Raw genomic sequence first — 18,685 nt, 5'->3', positions numbered from 1 at the left:
TCCACCCTCCCTTTACCAGGGAGTCAGGTATGAAGACAATCTGGCCAATCAGCAGCACGAGCTGCTCAGCTAATTACCTGGGAGAAAAGAAAACCAGGTGCCGGATTTGGATATAAGGTCCAGGTTTGAAGATTGCTTGTGGTTGTGCATTCTGTGGTCCATGTGAAACTCCACCCAGGTCAGTAGCTGGATGACTGTAGCCAGGAGTCCGGCTGAACAGTACACTCTAGCACATAGCCTCACTGAGAGTGGCTGAGTTTGAGTGGCAATGTTGCCCGTGGATCATTGCTCAACAGCGCCCCCTTCTGGCTGACTTGTTGCCTGCAGTCTCCCTGCGCTGTACTCCGCTGCAGTGACTCCAGCTCACGCAAAATGTTCCCACAATGTTGCCGGAACGTTTTGTCAACGTCAGAACGTTGCCACGACGTGACAGCAACATTGTGAGAACGTTTTGCTTACTGCAGAATGAAGAGGCAGCAGTAGGTCAGAGGAACTGCCAGAAGGTTTATGGTATTTTTGCAGATAATCTTTCAGGTCGGTTCTTTGGTTTGTTTTATTTTTGTTTTGTTTTTTTTGGGAGGGGGTACTTATGCGATGTAACTTTGTAGTAACTTTAGAAACTGATTCAGTCAAGTTATGGCTGGTGCTGTTGTTAATGTGTAACGTGCACAAAATCCACTGAAGTGTGAAGGGTGCCGTGTGAAATTCCCGGACCTGGAACAAATTTCGCTTTGTGAGTATGATTGAATAATATTTACCACTCGAGTTCACAGACCAGAAACCCAAACCCCACCCCACCCCCACCCCACCCTCAGGGTTCTACTACCCCTGCCCCTGCCCAGTTTGGCTGTTAGAGGCAGTAGACGGGGATGGCGTAGCGTGTAATTCTGCAGGTGCTTCTCCCAGGTCCAGCGGTCTGCGTGAACCCTGCTCATCCCCCCACAGCCACACGCTCCACAGACACACGGATCACCAGCACTTCTCCCTCCGAGCAAACAGGACAGAATGAACAGATTTGAGGTGAAATCAGTGGCACCACACCCCACATCCTCTCTGCTCAACCCACCCACCCCCCCCCCTGCACCCCGCGCCCCGCACCCCATGGCGTACCTCCGCACACAGACTGGCCTTGTTCTCTCTGTTTGCCCCCGGTCTCCAGGGACTCCACAAAAATCCCAAGTATCCCGGAAATTTCCGGTGTTGTATTTATTTAGTTTTATAAGTTTTTTTTACAGCGGTGGGTTTTGGGTAAAATTTCTATTTCAAACGCTTTTCATCTGAAAGGGGGAGAGTGAGAATGTGAGCTACAAACTTCTTCAAAAACACGACACGCCGGAGCACTTGGTAAAGTCTGTTCTACCTTTCCGTGACACGGGGATCACACGTTGAACAGCAGAGCACTGTTTCAACCCCTCAAACTCCCTCTGCTGGTGACACCCGAGTACTGCAGGTCGGGAGAGGCGAGTCGCTCTGTTTTTTTTCTGCTTTTGAAATAATGACGCGAAAATGACCCTTCAATTTAATCCAAAGAGGGGTAATATAAACAAATAAACAAGAATAAACCAAGACAAAAATGCGTTCTCTGAGAAAAACCCACAGGTTTATTCTTGAAATTTATTCTTGACATATACAGCACATATTGTGTGACAGCAAATTTTAGTTAATCCCATTACAGTGTAGGATCACAAATATTACTAATGCTGATGTTCCAATCCCTTCTGGTAACTGAAAGTTATGTTGACCGAGAACACTGACTGGAAAAAAAAAACATTCCTAAACACCTGCTTTTCAAAAGGGTTAACGGCAACGTTGACCGGAGTATAAACTGGATCCACATCAAAGCGCCACAGTAAGCTGAGATTCAAACGTCCAATCGGAGCTCTGCGTTGTGCTCAGGGGGCCTATCCCGGGGCAGGGGGGGGCGTTATTTCCTCTTGGGCGGGAGGGGCTGGAGGAGGGGTACGGGCAGGGGGAACGTGAGGGCGCAGGGGGAGCTGCAGGGCGAGGGAGGAGGTGAGTTTTCGGGCAGGAGCAGAGGAACGTCCAGGAGGGACACGCCCTGGGAGATGGGGGGCAGGAAGTAGGGGCGGCGGTCTCTGCGGTTTGGCTCCGCCCCCCGCTCCCCAGGGTCCGCCCACCTCTTCGCCGACCCCGCCTCCTGCAGGATCCGGCTCTGGTGATTGGCTGTGGCTGTGGCAGTGGGCGTGTCTGTGAGTCCCAGGCTCTCCAGCCAGCTGCAGAGGGCTCTGTCATCTCCCCGGCTCCCCTCCTTCACTCCCCTCCACTCCTCCCCTGGGCACTTCTCCCTTCTGCCCTCCTTCCTCCTCCTCCTCCTCCTCTTCTTCATCTTCCTCTCCTCCGCCCGAGTGACCCCGCCCTCGGCAGCAGCAGGGCTCCCCGCCCCCGCCCCGCCCCGGCTCTCGGGTGACGCCGCAGGCCGAAGGCATGGTCGTCCTCCGCACTGCCTGCTCAGAACGCTGGGTTTCCACAGGCCCGTGTTCGCGGGTGCGGCGCTGTGCGGGGGCCCCGGTGTTGGGGACAGAGTGCCGGCGAGGCCCCGGGTCCTCGCTGGGGCGTCCAGGCGACTGCCCGCCTGGGAGAGACCGTCGCTGCGGACGAAGGTCTGCAATGTCGTCACGGCGCCCGTTGCCGTGGGCAACACAGCACCCGTCGCCGTGGGCAACACGGCCCGGGACCGGCAGAAGACGGCCCTCAGGCGGCGGTGGGGGGGCAGGCCGGCGGACACGCCCGTCGGGCTGATGCTGCGGAAGAGGGGCGGGGGCTGGAGGCTCCTCCCACCGCTCACACAGGCCCCGCCCACCCCGGCGCCATCCCAGCATCCCCCGGCGCCGCCCCCAAGCTCCGCCTCCCAGTTCATCTGCGGCTCCACCACCACCTCCAACCAATCAGGAGGTGACCTCTCAACTCGGGGTTCTTGCAGCCATGCTGTCCAGGAAGTGGGAGTTCTTCAGGCTCTGGTGACGTTCATGCTGACGTTCCAGCTTTCTCCGAGCCACACCCCCTGGTGTCACGGTCACCGGCCTGATTGGACGGTCAGTGGAGACGCACCCAATCAGCCTCTCTGTGCAACGGGACGTGAGCAGATAACGTACGAAGAGGGGCCCCTGAAATAAACCGAGAGAAAGATGCAGACAGACAGCAGTGCATAAGTACCGAGTAGGGAAGTGTTGATGCAGAATTGCTGCTGCTAGTGTCACAACTATCAACTATCAACATTATCACAACTTTTATTCATTATATGGAATGTATTATAACGCATTCAGAACGAGAGACAAGTAAGCATCCCTGCCTGGGATGAAAATGAAAATGAGTCACACGGAGGAGGGGGCAAGGTGAGCATTAACAGGGAGACACCAAACCCCCCCCCTCGCCCCCCAGTTCGGATCATGACGATGCTCTCATGTAGATATGACAATACATCACGATGAGAACAAGCCATCCTCCCCATGCAGGGTCACTGTTTACCATAATTACCATAATAATGGATGTAGGCTTTAGTCCAGTTCTACCGAGTTACTCACCCCAAAAGCGGCGCTCTCCAGTCAGCCGGCAGTCTGTTCACCTCTCTCCCCTTCTCTCTCTCCACCTCTATTCCCTCTTTCTCTTCTCTCTGTGATTCAGACCCTCTGCCCTCCCCCTGCTACACCCCTCCTCTCCTCCCTGTCTCCCTCTCCCTCCCTTTCATCCTCTCTACCTCCCCAACATGAAAGGTGCGCTCTTCCTCTCTTCTCCTTTTATTTCAAATGTCTGTCAATTATTAATGCGTGTTCATGTCGCTTAAATCCAGCCTCATGACCGGTCCACTCATTCTCCTCACGCAAGCAGCACTGTCCATGCTGCGTGTGTGCATGCGAGTGTGTGTGTGTGTGTGTGTGTGAGTGTGTGCGAGTGTGTATGTGTGTGTGAGTGTGTGAGTGTGTGTGCATGTGTGTGAGTGTGTGAGTGTGTGAGTATGTGTGAGTATATGTGAGTGTGTGTGTGTGTGTGTGTGTGTGTGCGAATGTGTGAGTATGTGTGAGTACGTGTGAGTGTGTGTGTGTGTGTGTGTGTGTGTGTGAGTGTGTGAGTGTGTGAGTGTGAGTGTGTATGTGTGTATGTGTGTGTGAGTGTGTGAGTGTGTGTGTGAGTGTGTGTGTATGTGTGTGTGAGTGTGTGTGTGAGTGTGTGCGAATGTGTGAGTATGTGTGAGTGTGTGTGTGTGTGTGAGTGTGTGAGTGTGAGTGTATGTGTGTGTGAGTGTATGTGTGTATGTGTGTATGTGTGTGTGAGTGTGTGAGTGTGTGTGTGTGCGTGTGTGTGAGTGTGTGTATGTGTGTGTGCAAATGTGTGAGTATGTGTGAGTGTGTGTGTGTGTGTGTATGTGTGTGAGTGTGTGTGTGTGAGTGTGTGCGAATGTGTGAGTATGTGTGAGTGTGTGTGTCTGTCTGTCTGTGTATGTGTGTGTGAGTGTGTGTGTATGTGTGTGTGAGTGTGTGTGCATGTGTGAGTATGTGTGAGTGTCCACACACAGATTTGCAATGCCTTTTCTATCTTTTTTTATGTTTATTTTAGCTTTTTTGGGGGGCATTTTGGCTTCTACCTTTCTCATTTGGAGTGACTGGGAATTATGAAGGCTAATTTTGAGTCCATTCCATCCCATTTCATAAACAATATTGTTCATTATTTATTTAGGCTATGCATGACCATTTTGTGAGCATGAGTGATGGCATTGCAACAATCAGTGTAATTATATTCCACTACATGTAGCTCCACTACAGAAAATCTTATCCACAGTGAAAAACAACAGGGATGTGACTATCCCTTGCTTTTCTTATGTTTGTGATCCATATTGTTGATAAACAACTGTAGCTTATTCGGGAAAGAAAACTCAAAGTTGACATCCATTTTGAGGTTATGAACGAAGTGCCCAGGTGGAATAAAATCTCCACATTTTAATCTAAGGTAGGGCACTGCTATTGGTGAGGGTATGCAGATGCTTAGTTTACCTGGCCATGTTTATTAAAATGTTAAATTGTGTATACTTATTTATATCTAGGATCTCTTAAAACGATGTCAATAAATACATGGCCAGAAATAATTTATGCAAGATTTAAAAAAACGTTTAAATCAAATAGCTTGAATAGACCTGTGAAACCTGTTTAACAAAGACGATCTGGGATTTGGGAGGGTAGCCTACTTACTTTTATTTTAAAACACGCAGTTGCAGAACTCAAAGGGAACTGTAGTTCACCTACACCTGCTCAAATCAAAACACCGTTAACGTTCAGTGACTGGAAATTCTGAGATATTTGTTAGCTATCCAGCTAAAAAGGCTGAAGAATCTGTGGTTTCAGAAACCTTGCCGACTATTCAACTGCAGTCCCCATTTTGTACAGAGGGTGGCGCAATTTAGACAAAGGACAAAATACTCGAATCCAAACATTCTGGTTGCGCAAACTGCAAGCGGAAGTGCTTCAGGAACAGTGGTCCGGGCGACCAGGCAACTTGGGAGCTACTACGCGGTAAGGATGTGTAGTTTTAATATCGACTTGATTGGCAAGTTAGAACGATAAACAAATTGCACAGACAGGGACAGCTGTGAGGCCGGATACTGACCGTGACAAAAGTGCGGGAGATATTTGTATTTATATTATATGGGGGCAGCTGGCGCGATATAGACGGAGAAGAAGCAGGCAAAGTCAAACGGAGGTTATCGGGGGGGAAGCTAGCTAACCCGCTAAAATACCCAACGTAGCCAACACAACAGGTCACCCGTAAGCACTGTGACATCGACAGCGATCTAATTTAACTCGCTGCCGTGTCTGGTACTCACAAATCAATACCACGAAATGGTCAGTTGTATGTGCGTAACTTATTTGCATGCGGATAGCTAACAACCTTATCTAGCTAGCTAATTAGCTTACACTCACCTAGTGGGCTAGGTTGCGCGCTAGACTTGACTAGCTGGCAGATGGCAGTGACTTCATTGCAACTCCGTTGGCCTACTTGTGTTGTTTTGTACAGAGCAAAGTTGCTTGACGCATAACTAAGTTATGCATAGCAATGATTGTATCTGATTAAGGTGTTCCCTCTTTTGTAGTTGTACTCTAAGGCTGGTGATTTGACCAATACGTGAGCCACATGAGATGTACACAAGTTACTTTTCCAAACAATCATGGCACGTACACTACTTTGGGTACTATGAAGTTGAAGCTTTCTGTTTTTCTAGGTTACGGGTGTATATTGATATTATTTCGTGATGCGTTACAGCTTGCCGATCTAGTCACTTGAATAGGTGGTAATGAGTGGTATTTAGACATTGTTCCGTTGTAGTCAGCAAGTGCCATGCGTGTTTATTAATCTCCTGTTTTTGTTGTTGTCTGTGGCATTTCACAGATGGCTTACAGACTCGTGGTCCGCAGAATTTGGAACTTGCCCGTGAAAGACCTCCGCAGCCCCCATCTATGCGCCCCATCGCCGGCTCTGCTCTCTCGCTCCCTGTCCGTCGCCCCCCGACGAAGTGTGTCGTTCAGCGTACAGGACCACGACGATTTCACGGACAGGGTCATCAACAGCAATCTTCCTGTGTTGGTCGACTTCCATGCACAGTGGGTATCCGCCTTAGGCGAGAGGTCCAGCGTCGATACTTAGCCTTGCCATTCACAGGTCTTCAATAATAACATCTATGGCAACACTGAGTGATTCAGATAAAAGTGTATTTATTTAGCACATTTCACAAACAATTTTCGTATCCCGTTTCACTAGAGCAAGCCAACTCCCGGATCGCTCCCTCGGGAGGAACCGGACTCACGGGCCAAACCCATCGTCCTCTGGCCCGCTCAGGGTGTGGGGGTTTAATGACCGACAGTCAATAGTTTAATTAACAAGATATCGCATGAATACCTATTTAGTTAGCGCAAGTATATATTTTTTCATATTTATCAATAGAGACTTAGCAAATGTAGGGCAACAGTAGGGATGGAATGGAATGTTTTTGAATATTCAAAAATGGTGATGTGTAACTGCCCTCCTCGTGACAAATCCCCCTCTAGGGTACTAACTGTAGAGTGAATGCCAGCAATAATACTGTCATCATAATAATATTGTTATAATAATAATATTCTCCCCACAGCCTGGGGAGAAAACGTTCAGGTCATTTTTCTTTCACCGAAAGAGCATTACTCATTTAAGATATGACTTTAATATTTCTCAGCTTCAACAAGAGGTGAGGGGCAAGACCATATAAGGAAGTTTCCAACTGAGCGGGCAATGTTGTTATGGTGTCGCACTGCAAATTACACCTGAAGATTGAGATTGCTAGCTTTATACAGTGGGGCCTCCCATAGAGTCTTAGAACATGCTCTAATGTACTCATCAGTGTCAATGTGAACTTAAAGCAAAGAATCATATTTACTAATAGTGACGTGAAGACCTTAAAAAAATTATTGTAACTGTGTAGAACTTGTCTGATAGTGACACCTAAAAAGCTTTACAGCAGGAATAAAATGTCAAGAAAAAAAGAAAAAAAACACAATTAAGAGGCCAGAATGATATGGCAAAAGCCAAAGGCAGTAGTGCATGTGTTAACACTATAAGCACCGTGCATACTGATATATGACACAGTGCACATTAATATGACACAGTGCACACTAATATGACACAGTGCACACTAATATGTGACCCAGTGCACACTAATATGAGACAGTGCACACTAATATGTGACAGTGCACACTAATATGACACAGTGCACACTAATATGTGACACAGTGCACACTAATATGAGACAGTGCACACTAATATGTGACACAGTGCACACTAATCTGACACAGTGCACACTAATCTGACACAGTGCACACTAATATGACACAGTGCACACTAATATGACAGTGCACACTAATATGTGACCTAGTGCACACTAATATGTGACAGTGCACACTAATATGAGACAGTGCACACTAATATGTGACACAGTGCACACTAATCTGACACAGTGCACACTAATCTGACACAGTGCACACTAATATGACACAGTGCACACTAATATGACAGTGCACACTAATATGTGACCTAGTGCACACTAATATGTGACAGTGCACACTAATATGTGACCCAGTGCACACTAATATGAGACAGTGCACACTAATATGTGACACAGTGCACACTAATCTGACACAGTGCACACTAATATGACACAGTGCACACTAATATGACAGTGCACACTAATATGACAGTGCACACTAATATGTGACCTAGTGCACACTAATATGGGACAGTGCACACTAATATGTGACCCAGTGCACACTAATATGAAACAGTGCACACTAATATGAAACAGTGCACACTAATATGAAACAGTGCACACTAATATGTGACACAGTGCACACTAATATGTGACACGGTGCACACTAATATGTGACACGGTGCACACTAATATGAAACAGTGCACACTGATATGAAACAGTGCACACTCATTTCCATGGCCAGTGAAATGGAGGAAGTGGTGTTGGGTTACACTGCCGCTGACCTCTGAAGTCGTCTGCCCGGGGAACATGGGAGTGTGATGAAAGAACAGTTCATGTATATATGCAGTTATTTGTTCATCAATATTGACACACCGATATGCACTCAGTGACCACTTTATTTTGTATTTATTAGATATCCACTTCAAGGTTTGATGTGTTGTGTGTTCAGAGATGCATACCGCTTGTGATGTGTGGTTATTTGACTTACTGTTGCCTTCCTGTCCGCTTGAACCAGTCTGACCCCTCTCCTCTGACCTCTCTCAGTAACCAGGTGTTTTTGGCCACGGCTGCTGACTGGATGTTTTTTTTTTTTTTCTTTTCCGCACCATTGTGTGTAAACTCTAAGAGACTGTTGTGAGTGAATATCTCAGGATATTGGCAGTTTCGAGCTGGTTTAATAAAGTGTCCATGAGTGCATATCTTGTTAATTAAAATTAATTAGATGATAGTTTTTCTAAATAATTTTTATGCATATTATCAGAGTTGTATGTATGAATTCACCCATACTGACACAATATACGTATATTTTCTTTTCTTTTTCTTTTTTTTTTCTTAAAGGTGGTGTGGCCCTTGCAAGATCTTGGGGCCCAGGTTGGAAAAGGCGGTTGCTAAGCAACAGGGTCGCGTCGCCATGGCGAAGGTTGACATTGACGATCACACAGACTTGGCCATCGAGTATGGGGTGAGAGAAGCTGGGCAGTGTTTATAGACGGGATATATTTTCGTGGCCCAGTGTGACGCTCACCCTTCCCTCGTCTGTTCCCGCAGGTGTCGGCTGTTCCCACGGTGATCGCAATGCGGGGCGGCGATGTCATCGACCAGTTTGTCGGGATCAAAGACGAAGAGCAGCTCGACTCATTTGTGGGGAAGCTCATTGGACAGTGAATGTGTCGCTCAACCCCTACCCCTCCACCCCCGGAAGACTGACTATCACCACCACCCTACCCCCCCCTTTCTGAGCCTATGGCCACTGAGCCAGTACCCCACCCCCAACCCCCAAAAAAACGCGCACACACACGGGCACAGACGCATACGCACCCTTCAGCTCTCCGCTTCTGCCGAGTCCTCTGTTCAACGTAACCGCAAATGTGCTTTGTACTTACCGCTGAGCTCATGATATCGTGTTGAATATTGGGAAACGGAAAAAGGACTCTTGGGTTCCATAAAGATGACACGTCCTTAAATGTGACACTCAAATTTGGGAAAGCACTTTGTAGTCAGGTTGGACAAGAGTCCTGAATTATTTGCTCCCTCTCTCTCTCTCTCTCATCGCCTGTCTTTCCTTTGATATTTATAGGTGTTTGTCTGCGTATCATTGGGAGTTGTGTGTGTGTTTCTCTGTCTCAGAATGTATGACGGTTCCCACAGCCACCTTTCAAACTGGTAAAAGAGCCTTTTACTTTTACAATAGACCGTATATGGACCACACTCAGAACTGCCACATATAGTATAAAGTATTAATGCGATGCTTTGAATGAGGTGCGCACATATTGCTGTCTGCAGTTGTCGATTTTGTCCACAAGGGGGCGGTCTTTATCATGGCCGCGGAGCGCGCTCGGTCTTGAGGCCTGCAGGCCGCAAAGTCATTTTATACCGCTTTGCCTAAAAAGTCAAGAGTGGAATATGTCTGTTATTCAGTGTGTAGGCCTACGCATCTCAGACGGTCCTCGTTGCTCTGTTTTGACTGTGAAATTTGCATTGTATGGGAAATGCATATAAGGTTATGGGTTCGAGATTTTATTTTAATTACATATAAAATGTGAACTAATAAAGGATATTAAAGGTTCCTTATTGGCGTGTGAGCTGATGTCTTGAGAATATGATCGCCGTAACAATGAATACCCAACATTTTCTTTTTAAATCCGCTGGATTATTTTTGAGGCGGTGAACATAATCTCGAACGGTCTTCTCGAAATCGTCACCAATGGTAAGAAACGGACCACAAGTGCGTAAATTATGGAGGGTAAGGAAAAGGTTTTTATTCTTTCCAAAAAAAAAGGAACCTTTCTTTTCCGTGTCAAATCACAGTCGGCGTTTTGTGTCAAGTGGTCCGTACTTAGAAATACTCCTGAGAGGTATTTAAGCCTAATAAAATTCCAGTAACTCAACGAGCAGCACCGCCCCACTGGAATCCACCCTTCCTCGGTAATAATTCCTCTTGCCGTCTCAGCACCCGCTATTTAGGCATTTAGTGCAGCGTTAGCTGGAAGGGCGGGCCGTGGGTTCAACACCTCTTTAACGACGTTTCCTCTCCGATTGTACCCTACAGCACAGCACTAACCTGTGGTTTTCTCGGGGGGGGAAAAAGAAGCGATTTGCAAGCGACAATTGATTGTCTTCCTGCCCTGAAGATTTGTGTTATGGCAATGTTACTGTAGATTTTTTTTTTTATGGTGTCAAAACTCAAAATATGTTAATACACATAGCTTATGTGGCGTTGAGGGGCACCCTTGCATAGTCTACTAACCATATAAATACTAACGGCATGAGAAAAATGCAGAACTATAGCGTGTGTGTAATTGTAACTTAAGTGGGAGCGGGGGATGTGTTCGTGCTCAACTTAAATTCATGTAGGCCTAGATATTACAGGTAACAACGCGAAGAATTGTCCAAACTGGATGCCCCGCAAAGCTTGGAATGTCCAAAGAACAATGACGTAATATTTGTGCACAAAAGGTATGATCGCGACGGTTAAATAGTTGCCCTAGATTTCAGAAATACCGCTAAGGTGGCAGTGTCGAATTACTCCCACCTTATCCATTGAAGCATTAAGAGCATTTTGTTCTCCTAATGGCGTAACACAAATGCCACGAATGACACTGCAGTAGTTATAACATTGCGGCACTGGTATGGTATGTGTAACCACCTGTGAGAGTCTCGTTCGTGCTCTCTCTTTCTCTCGCTCCGTCTCACGCGCACAGTCACACCTCAATTACTGCCAGTCTTCTCGGCCATTGTCACAATGACCGAACAATCAAGAAATTCCGAGCCTCCCCCTCTAGTTGACTTCCATCTACTCACCGTCACTCCGACGGAGAGAGAGGTTTAAAAAAACAAAAAGTGTGTGTGTGTGTGTGTTGGGGGGGGGGGGGGGGTTTAGAGTTTGACGGCAGTGTAACTCGACACCTCTTCCGCAAAAAACAATAGACCACACCTCCGTCTCCCTCTGTCTCTCCGCTCGCTGGCATTCTGTTACCATATAAGGGAAAAACAGACAGGGGAAGCCAGTGACTGTTGAACGAGTGAGAAAAGAGAGTAACCAAATTCCTCGCTTCTTTTCCTTTCCCCCCATCCTGACTCAAGCTGTTAATATTTACTCTGTGTTTGCGCGAGCGGCGCTGTCTGTGACCTGTGCCAGGGTATGTCCTCGGTGAAGGTCCTCATGTTCAACGCTGAAGTGAGATCCGGCACAGCTCAAGAGTCATATGTATTTACAGTAAATACGCTGCTTGTGTTTGTACTGGAAACACTACATTGGCATGCTCGCGGTGTGTTTGTACATCTCTGGTACAACTCCAAACTAACATGGAATGTGGCAGCCATGGAATTGTTACTCACACTTAATGACCTCTTTTTTTTCCCTTTTTCTTTTTTGATGAATATACGCATGTTAGGGTACATGTGTTCTGCCTTTAAAACATTTTTTTTTTCATAAAATGTTTCTGAATTGGGAAAAAAAATAAAAAAAGGATTTTTTTTTTTGGAAAAAAGAGGAGGGAGCCTTTTCCTCCACCCCTCTCCCGAGCGTACCAGACTTTTATGCGCCAACATCCGTCTTATCGCTCCCTTCCTGTGCCCCTGAGTGCTCGGGAGAAGGGAGCGATGGAGTGGCAGTGGGTGGGGCTGGATGGGCAACAGCCGTAACATGGCCACTGCCATTAGGGAGCTACGCCATTAGGCAGTTTTCTGGCCTTTGTTATGGTTGCGTTTCCCCCTGTTGTGCTGCGTATATGAATTAGCGCGGCCGTGTTTTCCCACAGCGCCTCTCTGTTGGGACAAAGGGAGGGAGCCCTGGGGCATATCAATCATTTAATCTATCAGCAAAGAAGACCGCGTGCAGGAGGAAGACCGCGAAGCGCTGGGAGCCAAATGATGAAAGAGGGAGAAGCACAAAAACCGTTTGTGTGTGTGTGAGACCATGAGTGTGTGTTTCTCTGTGTCTGTCTGAGTGTGCGTGGGTGGGTGTGCGTGTGTGACCATGAGTGTGTGTTTGTCTGTGTCTGTCTGAGTGTGTGTGTGTGCGCATGAGTGTGTGTGTGTGTGTGCGCATGTGTGTGTGTGGGTGTCTGTCTGAGTCTGTGTGTGTGGGGGGTCCGTATGTGTGTGCATGTGTGTGTGTGTGTCTGTGTGTGTATGGGGGGGGGGGGGGGGGGGGTCCGAGTGTGTGTGTGTGTGACCATGAGTCTGTGTCTGTGTGTGTATGGGGGGAGGTGTCCGTGTGTGTGTGTGTGTGTGTCTGTCTGTGTGTGGGCGTGTGTGTGTGTGTGTGTGTGTGTGTGTGAGAGAGAGCCTTAAATGGATATTCCTATGCAAACAAAATCAAGCACCATTGTTGGCTTTGGCACGCACAGAGGAAAAGCACAAGCTATGCATGCAGGAACACACTAAAACCTCCAGATCTGTAGCTGAACAGACACCCAGCTTCCTTCACTGTTTTCCCTGTCTTGTGGGTGACATAATCGCTCTGCACATCCAGAATTGCAAGAATTCCCTGCCGTCACTATAGCCGGGGGACGGGGAGGAGGAGGGGAGGAGGAGGAGGAGGAGGAGGGGGGGGGGTTATATGGGTCACGAAAAAGGAGGAGATGGGGAGGTCAGGACTGTCCATATTTGGAAATTTCACACTTTGTATCTCATTTCAGGACTGCTTGTGTCCTTACTGTTTCCAGAGACAGGGACCCAGCCCCGGGTCTGCTGTACAGCTGCATCAAATCCCTCCTCGTAGTTTCTGAATTTGGTGGTGTAGTATGATGGTTAGGGAACTGGGCTTAAGGGTACAATAAGGTCAGACATTGTTACAAGACCATTGAAAATCCCATCCTATCATTGAAAAAGGCTCGCTGCCATGTTGACTCACTCTCTGCCCGTGTTTATAGTAAATGCGGGGGTTTCAAAATGTGCAGTTGACGGCCTGACACTCTGTACCAAAGCATTGTATAACTGTCCAATAATTCAAGCTCGTCGGTTGAAAATTGGTTCTAATTGCCACGGCCAATGGCGTTTCAACGTCAGCGTGTTTACAGAGAAGGGGGGAGGGATAAACAGTGTTGTGGTTTGAGATTGTTTGTTGCTGCTATTCCTCTCTTGACTGTTCGAAGTCCGAAATTACCTATTGTACCTTTAAGTTGACTGGACTTAAGTGTCATAAGGGGTTGTGGGTTTAATTCTCAGGCAGGACACTGCCACTGTGCCCTCGAGGGCAGCACTTACTGAATTGCTTTAAGAACGTACGCAGCTGTATAAAATGGATACTATGTGAGAAATGCAAGTAAATCACTCCGGACAAGAACGTCTGCTAAACGCCAGCAGTGGAATGCAGTGTCTGTCTGATCCCCTCCGTCTGGTGATTCTCAGAGAAGACACGGATACGACCTTTAACTTCTGCCTTTAATCACTCGAGTCGCCCCGTCGACAGGGAGCGGTGGGGAGGGTACGGGCACATACCTACAATCACATTATTTACAAACAATCTACTCTGTGACACGCCCGTCTTAAAACGGGCTTCCCAGGAACAGTTCAAAGGGAAGGGATACATACCATATTTACAAATGCAGTTAAAATGCAGATCTGACTCTGGAAAATTGAGTGGCGTGAGAGTGCAGTGTTCAGAAGGGAGAACAGCGGAGAAGGGCGTTCAGCCAGCTGCTTCCTGCTGTATACAGGGTGTCGTCCGGATGCATGAATACATGGTATAGGGATCCTTCATTAGTAAATGCAGGGCCAGTTTTGCAGACACAAATGAAGCCTACTCCTAGACTAAATCCTGTTTTGAATGGAGATTCTCCATGGTGAAGTAAATGGCAAATGGTTGGCATTTATATAGCGCCTTTATCCAAAGCGCTGTACAATTGATGCTTCTCATTCATACACACACTCACGCACCAGTGCCGATAGGCCGCCATGCAAGGCACCAACCCGCTTGTCAGGAGCATTCGGGGGTTAGGTGTCTTGCTCAGGGACACCTCAACACACCCACCCAGGGTGGGATCGAACCGGCAACCCTCCGACTGCCAGACGACTGCTCTTACCGTCCGAGCCAATGTAAAGAAAAACATTCTTTTCATTCAAAGATCACCGGTGCCCTTCGGTGAAGAATATCTTATATATTTGTCAAGTCATCAGAAATGTCTCTAAATTTCTAACATAGACTTTGCTGCACACAGAAACGTCTGGGCTTATTCAAAAACAGGCATTCAGGCTGAGATTATGTGAGGGGGGGGGGCAGAAACTGAGCTACCCCTTTAAGAGCCCTCAGGAGCCTCGTACCACCTCCAGAGAGGGCATAGCAGTGCTGAAGAACTGAGAGAAAGAGCACCTAGAAATCACAAGCCATGGACTGAAATATCATTTCATAGCATTTTCTGTTTTCTCTCATGTTTTATTTTATTTTCTGCAAACTTTTTTCCAAAAATAGTTTCCAGTCAAGGAAACCTATTGCGTAAAATTAAATAAAGACATAAAGAAAACACCAAAAGGTACGTAGAACATAATGTGTCCTACAATTAAACCTGAGATTTGAGGAATTGCATTTCTCTTTACCTGCTCTCTCTCTCTCTCTCTCTCTCTCTCTCTCTCTCTCTCTCTCTCTCTCTCTTTCCAGTAGGACCCAACGTCATTTCTCCATTCTTCTGTGTCACCAGAGTGACATCAATACCTGTCACAAAAATCACATGTAAGGCACATGATATTGCACAATACATTGTTAGTATTTTGAACTATTTATGATGTATGGTATCTGAACTATTAGTAGGCGACTATATTAATCCTGACAACTATGTAGGATTGGTTAAGCTGAAGTGAATAGAGAGATAATTTAAATTGTTCTAATTAAATGTGCAAAATATGCCTGTCATTGTTACGTCCTATTATTGCAGTTAACTAAGTTATAGTCAATATTAATATGGCAAAAAAATGGGTATTATTTTGATTTAGATGTCACAGCTCTCTGTCATTGAGAAGGAATAACCTTACCGAGAGTGGTCATAGCTAGAATCACTAGACCGGAGGTATTAATAGAAAATTATCGATTGTCTGTTATAGACTGGGTGAGTGTCAGTTTGATTTAGATGGACGCGGGCAGGGATACGTCAACCACAGCAGCGGCATACAGAAATGACCTGTTCGTTTGTGCGTGAACCCTGCAGAGTACTACTTATATGGTCATAAAAGCCTTACGGAGCACATACCGCTGTCATTAAACACCACCTTATCGCTCCCTCCCACAACTATTTCAAGTTCACATACTTTTTTTGCCTACTGGAACCGGTACGGAATGTCCATATGACGCTGCCATTGGCCAAAGCGAACAGGATATGTCATATCCTGGCCTGTGAGTGGTCACGTAGGAGGACTCGAAGCGTATAGGCCCCTCCCACTTCGACCACGCCCGGGCTCTCGATGCGACAAGCGAGAGTTTAACTAGCTATAGCTAAAGAGGGAGGGAGAAAGAAAGAAAAAAAAAGAAAAGGGGACAGCGAAACAGAGGGAGGAAGCGAACAGAGAGGTTAGTTCGACCCGAGTGCTTGGCGAGGCAGCAGTTTACCAGGAGTGTTTCAACGCGACAATTTCACGGACTGAGCCGTCCAATCTAGATAGCTTTCCACCGAATAGCGCCTGCAACTCAAAAGCAGGTAAAGTCTCGTCTACCTGCCTGTCTTAACTTCTCTCCCACTGTCTCTATCGCTCCTCGCTTGCCTGCGGCAGACTCGTGAACCAGCAAGGGCGGAGATTGCAACTTATGTAGGCTAGCTAGCTAACTCAGTAAAAGATGGAGAGTGTAGTGTTTTCTTTTAAGCCATTGTAAAGTTACTCAGAACCTCTTGGGCTGTTAAATTGCTCCGCTTGCCTCGTGAGAATAGGTGAGCAAGCAAGACGAGAAAACCTTTAATTGTTTTTAATGTATATATATTGTTGGATAACTTTTATTGGAAGATTTCAAGCTGCCTGCGCGAGAGCGCGATGGAGGAAAAACGTCGCAAGTTGGCCACCTCGCGAGCTAGAGAGGCTAGCAAGCTAGTACAGGAAGTGGTTCGCATGAATGGGTCGGAGAGAAGCTAAGGAATGGACAGATTTCTAAAAGAATGACTGAAGGGCAGCCGGCTCGCCGGTTAATGCTAAGTTTTGCAGGCGCTCTCTCTTATTTTCTTGGAGAAACGCGGCAACTCTCCGCGGCTACTTTGTAGATTTGGTGCCAGTGTAACTTTGTCTTATTCCAGTCTGCGAGCAGTGTTGTTACACACCCATTACGTCACTTTGAGTGTTCTCGCGACTCGCCACCTCTCCCTTCCTCGCCTCCGCCGTTTGAATGATATCGTCATTTCTTGCTCTTTGGGGATTGATACTGATGCAGCCGTGTAATTATATGGATGTCAACATTTCGGCACAAATCAATTATCTTCTATTCAATTTGGCTAACTGATAGTCGTGCAGGCCAGATAAACTGGAACTAAGTGTAGCCTACCTCGTGGGCTAGATGTATAGCCTAAAGTTCCACTAACGTTACGTGCATTTCATTACTCATTCATTAGGTGTATACGTTCAGCTGTAATTAACTTTTCACTGTACGTCCTATTGTGAGTGCGGATTGGGATTGAGATTGAGATTGAGAAGATTGAGTCATGAAAAGTTGTTCTGTGTACAACAAGCATTAATCATGTTTGTGGGCAGAACTGTAATGATCTGTATGCAGCATTGAATGTAGCTAACGTAGTCCAGGTATGCAATCCGAAATGCACCGCGCAGCGGCTGCGCCAGTTTAAAAAAAACAAATCCACTATCTCAATTATGTGCGCCAAAGTTTTAGCCCGGGTGCGCTCATCTGCTTGGACATTTGATAGCCAACTTGCATTTCTGCTAATTGTATAACGAGCTCTGTTGAAATTCACTAACTGCATAAAAGCCTTTGGGCGAAATTAAATGAAATGGAAACCGAGTTGCACATAAATCATTCCAGTAGGCCTACTGCGTGAGGCGCCGGCTTCTCGTCTCTGGATGACTTGCTCGCACCCATTTCCTGCTCGCGGTGAGGAGAGAACGCGCATCTGTCAGGTCATGTTCTCGGATGGATGAGTTACGCCACCGGCGTTTGCACAGAAGTGTGAGAATCAGGTCGCGGCTGCTTTTCTCTTTTTACAGCAGGTGCAGCTCTGCGCAGACACGCCCGGGCAGAACGTTTGTCGGTTAGCTGCGCCACTTTCCCGCTGCGGGGAAGGGACACAGACACGGTACAGATTAATGCTGTTGTAGGCTCGTGAAATAGGTGTGGGGTAAACTACCCAGTCGCGCGCTTCACGGTTCAATGGTCTCCGAAGAATTTCCTGTATGTGGTCATTTCCTGTTTGTTCCATCGCGCTGCAGAGCGCTCCCCGGCTGCGACTGCGGTGGTTTTGTGTCATGGAGAGCGCGGTACAGCCGAGTTTGATTTGCAAAATTATTCAAGGCACGGAAGATGTCATTGCCTGGTTCCTTGTTCCTGGTTTTTTGATCCTGAAAAATAAAAATAAAAAAAGTAAAAAAAATTAAATGGCTTCCTCATGCTAGAGAATGTACTGACTAGTGTAAACGACTTTAGTTTCTGTGTACTTTTGAGAATCGCGCCTCAACAATAAAGACGTGACAAAGTGTGATTGTTGCAGGGCATTGTACGTCCGTTCGTTTCGGAGCACGGAGCAGAGCGCTTTCCTGGAGGAATTGGGGTGGGGTTGGGGGTAATGGGTGGGTTGTCTTCTGTAATTATTGCTGTGGGAGGCTGTCTGGTGAACTAAGACCGGTGTCCGTGTGTAGTACAGCCTGGTAGCTTTAATTAATTATCCGTTTGACTGACACACTTTTCCAGGGACGTCCAAGGTTGATATTGGTGTTAATATTTCATATCATATTCAATCATATTTCGAATGAAGCTCAGCATTAATTAATTAACAATTGCATTGGGTCTGTGTTGATCT

At 46.8% G+C, this 18,685-nt stretch overlaps 2 protein-coding genes across 4 annotated transcripts in view; both read left to right on the top strand.

Annotated features, from left to right (window-relative positions):
* The first annotated feature begins 5,364 nt into the window (after nucleotides 1-5,364).
* On the top strand, nucleotides 5,365-10,308 carry LOC133114789 (thioredoxin, mitochondrial-like). Of its 2 annotated transcripts, none has more exons than XM_061224440.1 (4): nucleotides 5,365-5,522; nucleotides 6,397-6,608; nucleotides 9,081-9,204; nucleotides 9,291-10,308. In XM_061224440.1, the coding sequence occupies exons 2-4, from the start codon at nucleotides 6,397-6,399 to the stop codon at nucleotides 9,405-9,407; spliced, it is 453 nt and encodes a 150-aa protein (XP_061080424.1). In that variant the 5' UTR covers nucleotides 5,365-5,522; the 3' UTR covers nucleotides 9,408-10,308. The 2 variants fall into 2 exon arrangements, with proteins under 2 accessions (XP_061080424.1, XP_061080423.1); XM_061224439.1 differs by lacking the exon at nucleotides 5,365-5,522 and adding an exon at nucleotides 5,651-5,852.
* Nucleotides 10,309-16,185: 5,877 nt separating this feature from the next.
* Nucleotides 16,186-18,685, top strand: part of LOC133114521 (myosin-9-like) — a 55,457-nt gene continuing 52,957 nt past the window's right edge. Inside the window, exon 1 of one of the 2 annotated variants that reach the window (XM_061224003.1) lies at nucleotides 16,186-16,372. The gene's annotated coding sequence lies outside the window, so the exon portion shown is untranslated. The remainder of the gene's footprint in view (nucleotides 16,373-18,685) is intronic. The other variant, XM_061224002.1, reaches the window with a different exon arrangement.

This window comes from Conger conger, chromosome 16, assembly GCF_963514075.1.
Source record: "Conger conger chromosome 16, fConCon1.1, whole genome shotgun sequence".
NCBI classification, from domain to species: domain Eukaryota; kingdom Metazoa; phylum Chordata; class Actinopteri; order Anguilliformes; family Congridae; genus Conger; species Conger conger.
The sequence above is the reverse complement of the archived record's forward strand: the minus strand, read 5'-3'. Positions and strand labels throughout refer to the sequence as shown.

Excerpts from the sequence above, each read along its gene's own strand:
- LOC133114789 (XM_061224439.1), top strand. Across the intron at positions 6,609-9,080 it reads TTGGTCGACTTCCATGCACA|GTGGTGTGGCCCTTGCAAGA; the intron begins GTGGGTATCCGC and ends TTTTTCTTAAAG. Across the intron at positions 9,205-9,290 it reads ACTTGGCCATCGAGTATGGG|GTGTCGGCTGTTCCCACGGT; the intron begins GTGAGAGAAGCT and ends CTGTTCCCGCAG.